The sequence below is a fragment of the Colobus angolensis genome, unplaced genomic scaffold (assembly GCF_000951035.1).
Source record: "Colobus angolensis palliatus isolate OR3802 unplaced genomic scaffold, Cang.pa_1.0 Scaffold72, whole genome shotgun sequence".
Classification (NCBI taxonomy): domain Eukaryota; kingdom Metazoa; phylum Chordata; class Mammalia; order Primates; family Cercopithecidae; genus Colobus; species Colobus angolensis.
In genome coordinates, this window is record NW_012120932.1 from 1557000 (window position 1) to 1573513 (window position 16514).

A 16514-nucleotide genomic window follows, 5' to 3' on the forward strand; every position below is an offset into this window, starting at 1 on the left:
TTTTTTTGTATTTTTAGTAGAGATGTGGTTTCACCATGTTGGTCAGGCTAGTCTCAAACTCCTGACCTCAGATGATCCACTCGCCTCAGCCTCCCAGAGTTCTGGGATTACCGGCGTGAGCCACCATGTCCTGCTTATAAATTCTTAAAGCATTTAAAGGAAAGTAAGAACATATTATGAACAATTTTATGCTAGTACATTGATATATTTAGATTACATGAATAATTTCCTGAAAAAACACAACAAAATTATCACAAGAAGAATCAGAAAATCCAAATTGTCTATAACTATTGAGGACATTGAGTCCATAATTGCAAACCTTCCCACAAGAAATAATACCACAGGTCTCTATGTTCTTCAGGAATGAATTCTACCAGTTTTTTAAGACCAGCATAACTATATTACAAACTGACAGGGACATTACAAGAAAGGAAAATTTCACAGGTCAGTCTCACTAATGAATAGAGATTTTAAAATATGTATAAGCAGACCAAATCCAACAATATATAAGTAATATATTATGACTATACTGAGTTTATTCAAGAACTAGCGGCTTAATTTAAGTGTAAAAGTCCCAACACTTTGTGATCATCTTAACAGATGCAAAAAAAAAAAAAAGTTTGATGAAATTCAACAGCCATTCGTGTTTTAAAAAGAATAAAGAAAGCAAATGTTTACCATACTAGGAATATAAGGAACATCTTTAGTCTGACGGATTATCTACAAAAAACAACATACTTCAACTACTAGCTATGTCCCCAAGAGAAGTGAAAACATACATAAGTCCACGTGAAAACTTGAGCACAATTGTTCATAGCTACACTATTCACAACAGCTAAAATTTAGAAACAACCTAATGTTTATCAACTGATGAATGAATGCACAAAATGCTGCATATCCATACAAGGGAATATTATTTGGTAATAAAAAGGAATGTCATACTGACACATGCTGAATGTGTCACCACGTGGATGAACCTCAAAAACATTACATGCAGTGAAAGAAACCAGTCACAAAAGACCACATATTGAATGATTTCATTTGTATGAAATGTCCAAAATAGACAAATCCATTGAGAAAGTACGTTAGTGGTTGCCTGAAATGAAGGGGGTAAGAAGATAGGGAATGACTGTTAATGGGTACAGGTTTCTTTATGGAGTGACTAAAATGTTCTAAAAATAGTGGTGATGGCCCTAACTAGGAATATACTAAAAACCACAGAATTGTATATTTTAAAGTATGCATTTTATGGTGTGTAAATTATATCTCGAGAAAGCTGTTTTTTTAAAAAATGGTGAAATATTGACAGTTTTCCCTTTCTGAGAACAAAACAGTGATGCCCACTGAAGGCCCTGGCCAGTGTGGTAAAGCAAGAAAAAGAAGAGAAACAGTTTTTCCTTCATTTTCTTATGGGAAAAGAGAAGTAAAGGAAGAAAAAAACTGTTACTATTCCCAGATTATGTGGATGTGTATGTAAAAATTCAGATTAATTACTAAAATTATCTTTAAAGAGTTTTCCAGACACACAATATATAAAAATAAATAGTGTTTATTTTTAAATAACACTTAAATAATCTTAGCTACTCGGGAGGCTAAGGCAGGAGTCACTTGAACCTGGAGGCGGAGGTTGCAGTGAGCTGAGATCGCACCACTGCACTCCAGCCTGGGTGACAGAGCGAGACTCTGTCTCAAAAAAAAAGTGTCATTGGAGGATGCTGGGTGCTGAAGTCTTGGTAAGAGGGAATGGATCTAATGAAATCGTTCAGTAAAAATAAACAGCATCCCAGAGGTCCAGAGTGCTGCTGCATGTGTGTCACTAGGAAGGTTCATGGTCCTCTCTGGCTCCTGTATAATCCACTATGCTGATGGTTCTGCTTTGTGGGGTCTTTCATTGCTTTGGCATCGTGAAAGCTCTCTTGCTGGTACTTTCTCTGCTCAGTGGAGCTCTCCTTCAAAGAAGATCAGACAGTAAATTAATGTGAAAATTGATGCCTGTCAAATTCATTAGGATGAAGACAAAATCATTATTTCAGCTCAGCAAAGGGAAGAGAAGGATACCGGAAATGTGAGAGTCCCAATTAGGGGCCTGTCTACCCCATACTTGCCAGGATATTAAACATTTTATTACTGCATGTGATCACTGATGTTGGGCAAAACAACACAAATGTAGTACATCAACTATCAGATTGGAAATATATTTTAATAAAAACAAGTTATACTGACTAGAAATTAAAAAATAATTGTGTCTTTATACAGTGAGATAATGAAGTTAAGGAAAAGATGTGTAAATATCAAGTATATTTAAAGTATATCAGGTAGTTAAGAATAAAAGTAACAAAAAATAAGCAAGATATCCTCAGAGAAAATTACAAAATTTTGAGAGAAATTAAAGCTTAAATATGGGAATTGGGAGATACCATACTCAGTGAGTGGAACATTCAGTGTTGCAGAGATAACATTTGTCCTTACACTGATCTTAGAGTTGATGAAATTCAAATCAAAATCCTAGCAGTTTATGTGTGTGTGTGTGTGTGTGTGTGTGTGTGTGTGTGTGTTTGTGTGTGAGCTAGAACTTGACAAATTCTAAACTCTATAGGGAAATGTAAAGGCCAAAGAAAAGCCAAGACATTCCTGAAGAAGAACAAGATTATAAGACTTTCTATCCCAAATATCAACACTGAATATAAACAAGCTACAGTAATTAAGACAATTTGGTAGTGATGGAAGGATAAGCAACAGACAGTGGCACTGAAAGAGAGCAAAATACTCATTCACATGTAGCTACTCGATTTTCTCATGTGAATGGTTTCAAGGAACTGTGGAGGGAGACAGAAGAGACCAAACAGACCACTCATAGGAAAATGGGCTATGGACTTGTTCTGTTGTGCTCCAGAGACCAGAACTAGAATCAATGGACAGAAACTAAAAGCAGGCTGATTTGGGCTTAATTAGAAAAAGAACAAACTTTCTCATAACCAAATCTGTCCAGCTGAGCTACTTAATGAGGTGCCAGGGCCACAGGACAAGAATGAGTTGAGTAAAAACTAGATGAAGCCGACCCAGTGGCTCACGCCTGTAATTCCAGCACTTTGGGAGGCTGAGGCGGGTGGCTTACTTGAGGTTAGGAGTTTGAGACCAGCCTGGCCAACATGGTGAAACCCTGACTCTACTAAAAATACAAAAAGTAGCTGGGCATTGTGGCGCATGCCTGTAGTCCCAGCCACTCAGGAGGTCGAGGCAGGAGAATCACTTCAACCCAGGAGGCGGAGGTTACAGTGAGCCAAGATCGCGCCACTGCACTCTGGCCTGCGCGAGAGAGCATGACTCCATCTCAAAAAAAAAAAAAAAACTAGATGACATTTTATTGAGAATTTTGTCGAAGGAATTTCCCAGACACTGGGCTAGATATCATTTTATCAATAGGGTCTGTGCTGCTTTGATTCTGCCTCCCTAAGATAGTGTTCTTAGGCAGTGGAGAATGTAGATGTACGTTCTGTCTCTGAGCACTTCTCTTACTCCCTGAGCAAAGTATGTTCAGGAGCCAGGCTTAGTAATAATGGCCAATGTGGACAAAGTAAAGTACAGTTAGAGGCTGGATTCTGGGTCTGGTTCTTCCATCCATAGTTCTTCAAAGCCACTAGTGTCTGGAGCCTTTCCTTGAAGTCGCAGGTGACTAAAACAGACACTGAATCTCTGTACTCAGCATGATATTAGAGACAGGGCACATTGATGGATTCCCCTGCATTCAGTCTAGAAGTGGAAACAAACTCATTTGAACAAATGGTGTCATTGGGCCAGGCGCGGTGGATCATGCCTGTAATCCCAGCACTTTGGAAGGCTGAGGCGGGCAGATCATGAGGTCAGGAGATCGAGACCATCCTGGCTAAGATGGTGAAACCCCATCTCTACTAAAAATACCAAAAATTAGCCAGGCATGGTGGCATGCACCTGTAGTCCCAGCTACTCGGGAGGCTGAGGCAGGAGAGTCCCTTGAACCCAGGAGGCGGAGCTTGTAGTGAGCCGAGATCGCACCACTGCGCTCCAGCCTGGGTGACAGAGCGAGACTGTCTCAAAATAAAATAAAATAAAATAAGATAAAATAAAATAAAATAAAATGGTGTCATTGGAGGATGCTGGGTGCTGAAGTCTTGGTAAGAGGGTATAATCTAATGAAATCGTTCAGTTTCTTTTGTTTTTGAGAATTAAACTGTAAGATAAGACATTTGATATAACAAGTTTTCTTGAGACCTGTTATTTTTTTGTTTAGACTTTGTTTGATTTCCTGTCCTGCTGCAGTAATATTCAGTCCGGGAAGCTGGAAGTATTTCTAGATAGTTGTGCATGTGAAGGGATGTAGGGGTTGAGGCAAGAGTACAAATGAAGGTTCATATATGGTATTCCAAATGTGTAAAAGTTATACCTCAAGCCAACAAGGAGTTAAATAAATTATGTTTTATTCTCTTATCTTGAAAAGTATCCTTCATAACAACCTGGAAAGCCAGGTTCCAGTTTAGAATCCTGAACTCCTCAGGATTCACTTACACCAAAACATGGTGGCTCAGGAAGGAGCCAGTACACAGCCCACCACACTTTTCTACCCTATGTCATGACATGCTTGTGCCTCCAGGCCCTTTCCCCAGCTCTATATGAGCAGCTACCCTCTGGCCCTGGGGTTGCTTGCACACGCAGTGTTGTCTGTCTTCAGGGTGATAGAGCCAGGGAAGAGGAATGCATCAGCCCTGGAAACAAAGTTATTTGGGCAGAGAATTCCAGGCTACCAGATACTCAGAGCATTTCCTAGGGAGGTGACTGTGGCACATAGACATCTTGCTTAGTGGCCAAGCGGAGCCCATGTCACAAACCCCTCTTGTCCAGGTTTAAGTGTGACGCTGGGATTGGAAGCCAGGAATTATCATGAGTGGAAGCCATAGTTTCAGGCAAGAAAATTTGGGTGAGAAATATATAGTACTGTTATATAGTAAGGTGTTAGGTATAGAGGTCTTATTGTGATATAACATACTTCCCCAAAATGATGTCCTATGCTTTTTGTTTTGTTTTTGAGACAGGATCTTGCTCTGTCACCCAAGCTGGATGGACTGTAGTGGTACAACCATGGCTTACTGTAGCCTCAGCCTCTCAGGCTGAAACAATCCTCCCACCTTAGCCTGCCAAATATCTGGGACTACGGGCACATACCACCACACCTGGCTTATTTTATTTTATTTTATTGTTTTATTTTTCCATAAGTTATTGGGGTACAGATGGTATTTGGTTACATGAGTAAGTTCTTTAGTGGTGATTTGTGAGATTTTGGTGTACCATCACCCGAGCAGTATTCACTGCACCCTATTTGTAGTCTTTTATTCCCCACCCCCTCCCACTCTTCCCCTCAACTCTCCAAAGTCCATTGTATCATTCTTATGCCCTTGCATCCTCATAGCTTAGCTCCCACATATCAGTAAGAACATAACGATGTTTGGTTTTCCATTCCTGAGTAACTCACTTAGAATAATAGTCTCCAGTCTCATCCAGGTCACTGCAAATGCTGTTAATTCATTCCTTTTTATGGCTCCATAGTATTGTATCATATATATGGAATATATATATATTTGATATGGTATATATATATATGATGTGGTATACACACACACACCACAGTTTCTTTATCCACTCATTGATTGATGGGCATTTGGGTTGGTTCCATGATTTTGCAATGGTGAATTGTGCTGCTATAAACATGCATGTCTAAGTATCTTTTTTGAATAGTGACTTCCTTTCCTCTAGGTAGATACCCAGTGGTGGGATTGCTGGATCAAATGGTGGTTCTACTTTTAGTTCTTTAAGGAATTTCCACACTGTTTTCCTAGTGGCTGTACTAGTTTCCAGTCCCACCAGCACTGTTCACCACATCCATGCCAACATCAACTGTTTTTTGATTTTTTGATTGTGGCCATTATTGTAGGAGTAAGGTGGTATCACATTGTGGTTTTGATTTACATTTCTCTGATTATTAGTGATGTTGAGCGTTTTTTCATATGTTTACTGACCATTTGTATATCTTCTTTTGAGAATTGTCTATTCATGTCCTTGGCCCACTTTTGGATAGGATTGTTTGTTTTTTTCTTACTGATGTGTTTGAGTTCATTGTAGATTCTGGATATTAGTGCTTTGTCAGATGTATAGATTGTGAGGATTTTCTCCCACTCTGTGGGTTGTCTGTTTACCCTGTTGAGTGTTCCTTTTGCCATGCAAAAGCTCTTTAGTTTAATTAGGTCCCAGCTATTTATCTTTGTTTTTATTGCATTTCCTTTTGGGTTCTTGGTCATGAAATTCTTGCCTAGGCCAATGTCTACTTATTTATTTTATTTTTTTCTTCTCTTTTTCTTTTTCTTTTTATTATTTTTTCTTTTTTTTTTAAGCCAGTGTCTATAAGGGTTTTTCCAATGTTATCTTCTAGAATTTTTATAGTTTCAGGTCTTAGGTTTAAGTCTTTAATCCATCTTGAGTTGATTTTTGTGTAAGATGAGAGACGAGGATCCAGTTTTATTCTCCTGCATGTGGCTCGCCAATTATCTCAGCACCATTTGTTGAAAAGGGTGTCCTTTCCCTGCTTTATGTTTTTGTTTGCTTTGTCGAAGATCAGTTGGCTGTTAAGTATTTGGGTTTATTTCTGGGTTGTCTATTCTGTTCCATTGGTCTATATGCCTATTTTTATACCAGTACTATGTTGTTTTGGTGATTGTGGCCTTATATTATAGTTTGAAATTAGGTAGTGTGATGCCTCCAGATTTGTTCTTTTTGCTTAGTCTTACTTTGGCTATGTGGGCTCTTTTTTGGTTCCATATGAATTTTAGAATTGTTTTTTCTAATTCTGTGAAGAAGGATGGTGGTATTTTGATGAGAATTGCATTGAATTTGTAGATTGCTTTTGGCAGTATGGTCATTTTCACAATATTGATTCTACCATCCATGAGCGTGGGATGTGTTTCCATTTGTTTGTGTCATCTGTGATTTCTTTCAGCAGCGTTTTGTAGTTTTCCTTGTAGAGGACTTTCGACTCCTTGGTTGGGTATATTCCTAAATATTTTATTTTATTTTTTTGCAGTTATTGTAAAAGGGGTTGAGTTCTTGATTTAATTCTCCACCTGGTTCCTGTTAGTGTATAGAAGAGCTACTGATTTGTATACATTAATCTTGTATCTGGAAACTGCTGAATTCTTTGATCAGTTCTAGGAGCTTTCTGGAGGAGTCCTTAGGGTTTTCAAGGTAAACGATCATATCATCAACAAACAGTGACAGTTTGACTTCCTCTTTACCAATTTGGTCGCCCTTTCTTTCTCTTGTCTGATTGTTCTGGCTAGGACTTCCAGTAACTGTGTTGAAGAGGAGTGGTGAGAGTGGGCATCCTTGTCTCGTTCCAGTTCTCAGAGAGAGTGCTTTCAACTTTTTCCCATTCAATATTATGTTGGCTGTGGGTTTGTCATATGGCTTTTATTACATGAAGGTATGTCCCTTGTATGCCTATTTTGCTGAGAGTTTTAATCATAAAGGGATGCTGGATTTTGTCGAATGTTTTTTCTGCATCTGTTGAGATTATGTGATTTTTGTTTTTAATTCTTTATTTCTCTTTCCTTCTTTCCTTCCTTCCTTCTTTCCTTCTTTCCTTCTTCTTTCTTTTTCTTTCTTTCCTTCCTTCTTTCCTTTCTTTTCTTTCTTTCTTTTCTTTTCTTTCTTTCTCTTTCTTGTCTTGAGACGGAGCTTCGCTCTTGTTGCCCAGGCTGGAGTGCAGTGGCGCAATCTTGGCTCACTACAACCTGTGCCTCCCAGGTTCAAGTGATTCTCCTGCCTCAGCTTCCCAAGTAGCTGGGATTACAGACATGTGCCACCACTCCCAGCTAATTTTTTGTATTTAGTGGAGATGGAGTTTCAGCATTTTGATCAGTCTGGTTTTGAATTTCTGACCTCAGGTGATCCACCCACCTCACCCTCCCAAAGTGCTGGGACTACAGGCGTTAGCCACTGCGCCCTGCTGTTGTTTTTAATTCTGCTTATGTGGTGTATTATGTTTATTGACTTGCATATGTTAAACCATCCCTGCATCCCTGGTATGAAACCTACTGGATCATGGTGGATTATCTTTTTGATATGTTGTGGGATTCTATTAGCTAGTATTTTGTGCTTTTTTGTTTTGTTTTTTTTTTTCCGAGATGGAGTCTTGATCTGTCACCCAGGCCGGAGTGCAGTGGCGCAATCTTGGCTTACTGCAACCTCCACCTCCCAGCTTCAAGTAGTTCTCCTGCCTCAGCCTCCCAAAGTACTGAGATTACAGGCGCCTGCCACTGCACCCAACTAATTTTTGTTTTTTTAGTAGAAATGGGGTTTCACCATGTTGGCCAGGCTGGTCTCTAACTCTTGACCTTGTGATCCACCCGCCTCGGCCTCCCAAAGTACTGAGTTTACAGGCATGAGCCACTGCGCCCAGCCTTCAGTTACCTAGTATTTTGTTATGGATTTTAGTATCTATGTCCATCAAGGATATTGGTCTGTATTGTTTGTTGTTGTTGTTGTTGTGTCCTTTCCTGGTTTTAATATTAAGGTGATGCTGGCTTCATAGAATGAGTTAGAGAGGGTTCCTTCTTTCTCTGTCGTTTGGTATAGTGTGAAAAGGTAGAATTCTGCTGTGAATCCATCTGGTTTTAGACTTGTTTTGGTTGGTAATTTTTTTTTTTTTGAAACGGAGTTTCACTCTTGTTGCCCAGGCTGGAGTACAACGGTGCGATCTCGGCTCACTGCAACCTCCGCCTCCCAGGTGCAAGCAATTCTCCTACCTCAGCCTCCCGAGTAGCTGGGATTACAGATGTGTACCACCACGCCTGGCTATTTTTAGTAGAAACGGGATTTCACCATGTTAGCTAGGCTAGTCTTGAACTCCTGACCTCAGGTGATCTACCCGTCTCAACCTCCCAAAGTGCTGGGATTATAGACATGAACCACTGCGCCCAGCCAGTAATTTTTTTAATTACCATTTCAGTCTTGCTGCTTGCTACTGGTCTGTTCGGGTTATCTAATTCTTCCTGATTTTAGCTAGGAAGATTGTATTTTTCCAGGAACTTATTCACCTCTTCTAGGTTTTCTGTTGTATGTGTGTATAGGTATTCATAGTAGCCTTGAATGATCTTTTGTATTTGGGTGGAGTCAGTTGTAATATCTCCTGTTATGTTTCTTAGTGAAGTTATTTGGATTTTCTCTCTTCTTTTCTTGATTAATCTTGCTAATGGTCTATCAATTTTATTTATCTTTTCAAAGAACTAGCTTTTAGTTTCATTTATCATTTGTATTTTTTTTTGTTTATGTTTCAATTTCATTTAATTCTGTTCTGATCTTGGTTATTTCCTTTCTTCTAACGGGTTTGTGTTTGGTTTATTCTTATTTCTCTAGTTCCTTGAGTTGTGACCTTAGATTGTCTGTGCTCTTTCAGACTTTTCGATGTAGGTGTTTAGGGCTGTGAACTTTCCTCTTAGCACGACCTTTGCCATATCCCAGAGGTTTTGATAGGTTGTGTCATTATTGTCATTCGGTTAGAAGAATTTTTTAATTTCTATCTTGATTTCATTTTTGACCCAATGCTCATTCAGGAGCAAGTTAATTTCCATGTTTTTACATGGTTTTGAAGTTTCCTTTTGGAATTGATTTCCAGTTTTATTCCACTGTGGTCTAAGAGACTATTGGATGTAATTTCAATTTTTTAAAATTTATTGAGGCTCATTTTATGGCCTATCATATGGTCTATCTTGGAGAAAGTTCCATGTGCTCTTGAATAGAATGTGTGTTCTGCAGTTGTTGGATGAAATGTTCTGTATATATATCTGTTAATCCATTTGTTCCAAGGTATTAGAACAGCCGGGCATGGTGGCTCATGCCTGTAATCCCAGCACTTTGGGAGGCTGAGACAGGCGGATCACGAGGTCAAGAGATTGAGACCATCCTGGCTAACACAGTGAAACCCCGTCTCTACTAAAATACAAAAAAAATTAGCCAGGCGAGGTGGCGGGCGCCTGTAGTCCCAGCTACTTGGGAGGCTGAGGCAGGAGAATGGCGGGAACCCAGGAGGCGGAGCTTGCAGTGAGCCGAGATTGCACCACTGTACTCCAGCTTGGGCGACAGAGTGAGACTCCATCTCAAAAAAAAAACAAAAAAACAAAAAAAACAAGGTATTAGAACAAGTACTGAAATTCCCCACTATTATTGTGTTGCTATCTATCTCATTTCTTAGGTCTATTAGTAATTGTTTTATAAATTTGGGAGCACCAGTGTTAGGTGCATATATATTTAGAATTATGATATTTTCCTATTGGACAAGGCCTTTTACCATTATATAATGTCCCTCCTTGTCTCTTTTAACCGCTGTTGCTTTAAAGTTTGTTTTGTCTGATATAAGAATAGCTACCCCTGCTCACTTTTGGTGTCTATTTGCATGAAATGCCTTTTTCTGCCCCTTTACTTTAAGTGTATGTGAGTCCTTATGTGTTAAGTGAGTCTCCTGAAGGCAACAGATAGTTGGTTAGTGAGTTCTTATCTACTCTGCTGTTCCGTATCTTTTAAGTAGAGCACTTAGTCCATTTACCATTGCATCCATCCTGCTCTTTGTTGCCTATGTACTTTGTGAGTTTTTTGTTTTTTGCTTTTTAGCTTGTATTTTTGTTTTGTAGGTCCTGTGTGATTTATGCTTTAAAGAGGTTCCATTGTCATGTATTTCCAGGACTTGTTTCAAGATTTAGAGTTCCTTTTAGCAGTTCTTGTAGTGGTGGCTTAGTAATGGCGAATTCTCTCAGCATTTGTTTGTCTGAAAACAACTCTATCTTTCCTTCACATGTGATGCTGAGTTTCGCGGAATACAAAATTCTTGGCTCATAATTGTTTTGTTTGAGGAGTAGGGCCCCAATCCCTTCTAGCTTTTAGGGTTTCTGCTGAGAAATCTGCTATTAATGTGATAGGTTTTCCTTTATAGGTTACCTGGTGCTTCTCTCTCACAGCTTTTAAGATTCTTTCCTTCATCTTAACTTTGGATAACCTGATGACAATGTGCCTAGGCAAAGATGTTTTTGCAATGAATTTCCCAGCTTTTCTTTGTGCTTCTTGTATTTGGATATCTGGCCCTCTAGCTTGGCTGGGGAAGTTTTCCTCAGTTATTCCCCCAAATATGTTTTTCAAGCTTTTAGAATTCTCTTCCTCCTCAGGAACACCAATTATTCTTAGGTTTGGTCGTTTAGCATAATCCCAGACTTCTTGGAGGCTTTGTTGTTATTTTCTTATTCTTTTTCCTTTATCTTTGTTGGACTGGGTTTATTCAAAAACTTTGTCTTTGGGCTCTGAATTTCTTTCTTCTACTTCTTCAGTTCTATTGCTGAGACTTTCCAGAGCATTTCGCAATTTTTTTTTTTTTTTTTTTTGAGACAGAGTCTTGCTCTGTCCCCAGTCTGGAGTGCAGTGGCGCAATCTCGTCTCACTGCAACCTCCGCCTTCCGGGTTCAAGCGATTCTCCTGCCTCAGCCTCCCAAGTAGCGGGGACTACAGGCATGCACCACCACACCCGACTAATTTTTGTATTTTTTTAGTAGAGACGGGGTTTCAACATGTTGGCCAGGATGGTCTCGATCTCCTGACCTCATGATCCACCCACCTCGGCCTCCCAAAGTGCTGGGATTACAGGTGTGAGCCACCATGCCTGGCCTGCATTTCGCACTTCTAAAAGTGTGTCCAAAGTTTCCTAAATTTTGTATTGTTTTTTCTTTAAGCTATCTATTTCATTGAATATTTTTCCCTTCAATTCTTGTATCATTTTTTTGGATTTCCTTGCTTTGGGCTTCGCCGTTCTCTGGTCCCTCCCTGATTAGCTTAATAACTCACCTCCTGAATTCTTTTTCAGGTACATCAGGGATTTCTTCTTGGTTTGGATCCATTGCTGGTGAACTAGTGTCATTTTTGGGGAGGTGCTGAAGAATCTTGTTTTGTCATATTACCAGGGTTGGTTTTCTGGTTCCTTCTCATTTGCGTAGGTTCTATCAGAGGGAAGGTCTAGGGCTGAAGGCTGTTATTCAGATTCTTTTGTCCCACAGGGTGTTCCTTTGATGTAGTACTCTCCTCCTTTTCCTATGGATGTGGCTTCCTGTGAGCCGAACTTCAGTGATTATTGTCTTTCTTCTGGGTCTAGCCACCCAGCAAATCTACCAGACTCCGGACTCGTACAGGGGATTGTCTGTACAGAGTCTTGTGATATGAACCGCATATGGGTCTCTCATTCTGGTGGAAGTGGCAGAGGGTGCAGTGGGCTCCATGAGGATCCTTAGCTTTGGTGGTTTAATGCTCTATTTTTGTGCTGGTTGGCCTCCTGGCAAGAGGTGGTGCTTCCTGGAAAGCATCAGCTGTAGTAGTGTGGAAAGGGACCAGTGTCCTTGAACTTCCAAGATGGTAGGCCCTTTGTCTTCAGCTACCACGGTGGATAGGAAAGGACCATCAGGTGGCGACAGGGCTAGGTGTGTTTGAGCTCTCCTTGGGTGGGTCTTGCTGCGGCTGCTGTGGGGAATGGGGTTAGACTCCCAGGTCACTGGAGTTGTGTACCTAGAAGGATTATGGCTGCCTCTGCTGAGTCATGGAGGTTGTCAGGGAAGTGGGGGAAAGCCAGCAGTCACAGGCCTCACCCAGTTCCCACGCAAACTGAAGGGCAGTTCCCGCACCGCCCAGCAGCCCCAAGTCTGTTTCTAAGCAGAGGGCAAGAGGGGCTTGAAAACTTGCCTGAGGCTGTCTGCCTCCCAGCTGCCAAAGAAAAGGGCTCTTCCCCTGCCTCTGAAATCTGCACACCGGATTCACGCCCTCCTCCCCAGTTCTGGCCAGAAGGCTTCTTGCCCGTTCAAATTGTTACAAAGTTCGGCTGGAGAATTCCTTCTCCCTGTGGAGTTTTACCCCCTGCTCCTCTGGCCACCCTCCCAAGGGATCCCTGTGGTGTCAGGCCGGAATGGGCTGCTTGGGGACCCAACGAGCTCCCAGGGCTTTGCTGCTGCTTCCTCTACCCCTGTATTTCACTCGGCTCTCTAACTTGACTCAGCTCCAAGTAAAGTCGGAAACTTCTCCCACAAACAGACCTTCAGCTTCTCCAGTGGGGTGTGTGTTTAGGAGAGGAGGGTCTCCCTTTCCCACTTCTGCAGGTGGGGCACCCACAGTAGTTAGGGTGTCTCCCGAGTCCTGCAGGAGCAGTCCATTTCCCTCAGAGGGTCTGTAGGTCCTCTTGGGATTGCCAATTTGTTCTTGCAGTCGATCTGGAGCTAAAATTCACAACGCAAGCCTGCGGATGTTGGTCTCTCTGGAGCTGTAATTTAGTCCTGCCTCCTGTCTGCCATGATCCCCTCCATCTCCTACATTTTTTTAAAGAATTTTTTTTTCGTAGAGATGGGGTCTCACTATGTTGCCAGGGCTGGTCTTGAACTCCTGGGCTCAAGTGATCCTCCCTAGCCTCCCAAAGTTTTGGGATTACAGGCATGAGCCACCGTGCCTGCTGTCCTATGTTTTTAAATGTATTTTGCTGATGAAATAAGGGAAGCTCTACCATAAATGTAACATAAGGAAACCAGTCTGGGCCTGGCACAATGGCTTATGCCTGTAATCCCAGCGCTTCGGAAGGCTAAAGCACAAGGATCACTTGAGCAACAAAGCCAGACCCCATCTCTGCAAAACATTTAGAAATTAGCTGGGCAAGGTGGCACGTATCTATAGTCCCTGCTACTTGGGAGGCTGAGGTGGGAGGATCAGTCACTTGAGCCCAGGAGTTCAAGGCTGCAGTGAGCTATGATTATACCATTGCACTCCAGCCTGAGTGACACAGCAAGACCCTGTCTCTAAAAGAAATGAAACAAAATGCAAGAAAATAGAAAAAAAAAAATCTGTGATAGTCTAGTTTGGCAGAAACGAAAAACAAACTAGATAAACATGTGAGTGGCCAGTAGGTTCTCATATCATGACTGAAGAAAGCATCACCATGAACTTGTCCATTACAGCAAAAGATCATATATCAACATTAAAGGATGAGAAACTTAGTCATGAATCCCTTGATGTTGCATCATGAAGTTTGCCATCTAGTCTTAGGTATGAACCCATAACTACCCAGTTTCCATCCTTTTGGACATGACCCAAAGCTGACTGCAAAGTCTTAATTAGACTAAACTATCTAGCATTACATTAGAGCCCAAGTGTTCAGTGGTAGACAGCGACTATGTGCAGGTGGGGTCACAGTGGAGCCTGTCTTGAATCAGGAGCATGGCAGTTTGTGTCATCTTAATCTGTTCTTAGCCTACTTAAGTATCTATCAGCCAAAAATAATCTTCCTACATCCTGTTTGGCTATCCTCAAACTGCTTTTATTCCCTCATCCCATTCTCTACTCCATTTCTTTACTAAGTAATCTACAGGAAATGCCTCCATGTATTCACCTTCCATTTATTCCTTGTTCTACCACAATTCTGCTTCCGCATTTATGGCTCTCAGAAAACTGCAGTCTCAAAAGTCACAGTGGCTCCAAACCTATCTATGCAGCCTTCCTTTTCCTTGTCTTTTTTTTTTCTTTTTAAGTTGGTTACCCAATTCTTGGAAGTCAATCTGCTCTTCTACTTTTCTGACTTTTTTTCTCAGTACCTCATACTGGTTCCCCTCCACCACGACCTTCGTCCATGTCTTAAATGTTGATGCTCCCCAGGTTTCCTCTTGGCCCTCTTCTCTTCCCATTCTTGCTGTCCCCCATGATCTGCTTCATTCATTAAATAAGCATAAATGAGCACCTCCATTAATCACATTGGTTTCATATATGCTAATGAGTTACACACCAGTTTTAAGTTCTGAGCTGTTTCCTGAGCTTCATACACAGCTTAAATTGCCAGCTTCCATTTGGTCACCTTGGCTTTGATTTCTTCCAAGCACTACCTCGGCACATCTACAAGAACAAGCCATACTATCATCCCTGTTCCTCCCCCAACCCCTCAAACTTGTTATTCCTTTAATATTCCTTATTGTAGATAATTCATGGGACAGCAGAAATGCAAGATTTACCTAACAATTGGTTTTAGGTCTGGGTTTTAACATTTAGCCTTTTATAAGTTTGGGCTTGGATGGATATAGTGAGTTTGTATTATGTCCCTACAGCAGGAAATTGTTTTTGCTTATCTAAACCAACCTGTTTTAACACTTGTAATATTCTGGCAAGAGTTCAGGAAGAGTTTAAATTACAGGAGAAACTTTGTACAAAGAAAACCACATTTGGTATTTATAGTTTAATTGTTTTTCTTAAAAACTACATTAAATCATTTTTTACCATAAAGGTGTGCATTCAAAGCTAAAATTGTTATTTATGTTATTCAGCATTGGAGTAGTTTTGTAGAGTTTCAAAGTAACCTAAGAGTAGACATTTTTGGTGTCTTATTGGCAGAATCAGATTCTTACCTGTTCCTACATACGGTATACCTGACAGATGATAGGGAGAGCCAGATGGGAGAGAAACAAAGAAGTCAGCATGAATGAGCACCTACTGGCTGCCAGATGCCTGGTTCTTTGCTAGGCACTGTACACGTGTAGTCTCAAGAAATTCTTCAACCCAATGATGTGTGCTATTATCCTCCAGTTTACAGAGGAGGAAAACTGAAGTGTCACAGAAGCCAAATGACTTTTCAGGCTAACTGAAAAGTCACTGGTCAGCGCTTCTTGCCCCCACAGCAGACATTGAAAGACATGTATTCAGAAGCCTTTGAGATGGAAACTAGATGGCTTGAGTGCCTGAATTTGGTGACAGATCACTGTGAAAGAGTCAGAACTGGAGCTCAGATCTCCGCTAGGCCACTTGCCTCACAGTGATTATTGCATAAAGTCACATTTCCCTTCTTCTGGAACTCTTTTTTTTTTTTTTTTTTTGAGATGGAGTTTTGCTCTTGTTTCCCAGGCTGTAGTGCAGTGGCATGATCTCGGCTCACTGCAACCACCACCTCCCAGGTTCAAGCAATTCTCCTGCCTCAGCCTCCTGAGTAGCTGGGATTACAGGCGGCCACCACCACGCCCAGCTAATTTTTTGTATTTTTAGTAGAGACGGGGTTTCACCATGTTGGCCAGGCTGGTCTTGACCTCCTGACCTCAGGTGATCCACTCGCCTCAGCCTCCCAAAGTGCTGGGATTATAGGCATGAGCCACCATGCCCTGCCCCAGTTTTCTTATCTTTAAAGTGAGATTATTAGAGATGTCATAGGTTATTTCTCTTTCACATTGTAGGGTGTGGTGTTCTGGGTTTGGGAAGCAGGCATCCACAGCCACAGCCTCCAGAACTGTTCTTTTCCCTACAATTTTCCTCTGCAAACCCTGAAACCCATGCTTAGCGTGAGGTTTGTGAGAAAATTACACATATGGTAGTTTTAACATTTGCTGGGAATGGGGATTCTTTTCCACTGATACACTGTCTGAAGGAGATGGCTGTAAACCAGAGTGACC

The 16514-nt window shown here is 41.1% G+C and overlaps 1 protein-coding gene across 1 annotated transcript in view; it reads right to left on the bottom strand.

Annotated features, from left to right (window-relative positions):
• ECM2 (extracellular matrix protein 2, female organ and adipocyte specific) overlaps positions 1–14771 on the bottom strand; it is a 61602-nt gene extending 46831 nt beyond the window's left edge. Inside the window, exon 1 of the mRNA XM_011927523.1 lies at positions 14627–14771. Within this exon, the coding sequence (XP_011782913.1) occupies positions 14627–14771 (145 nt within the window). The remainder of the gene's footprint in view (positions 1–14626) is intronic.
• Positions 14772–16514: the final 1743 nt, after the last annotated feature.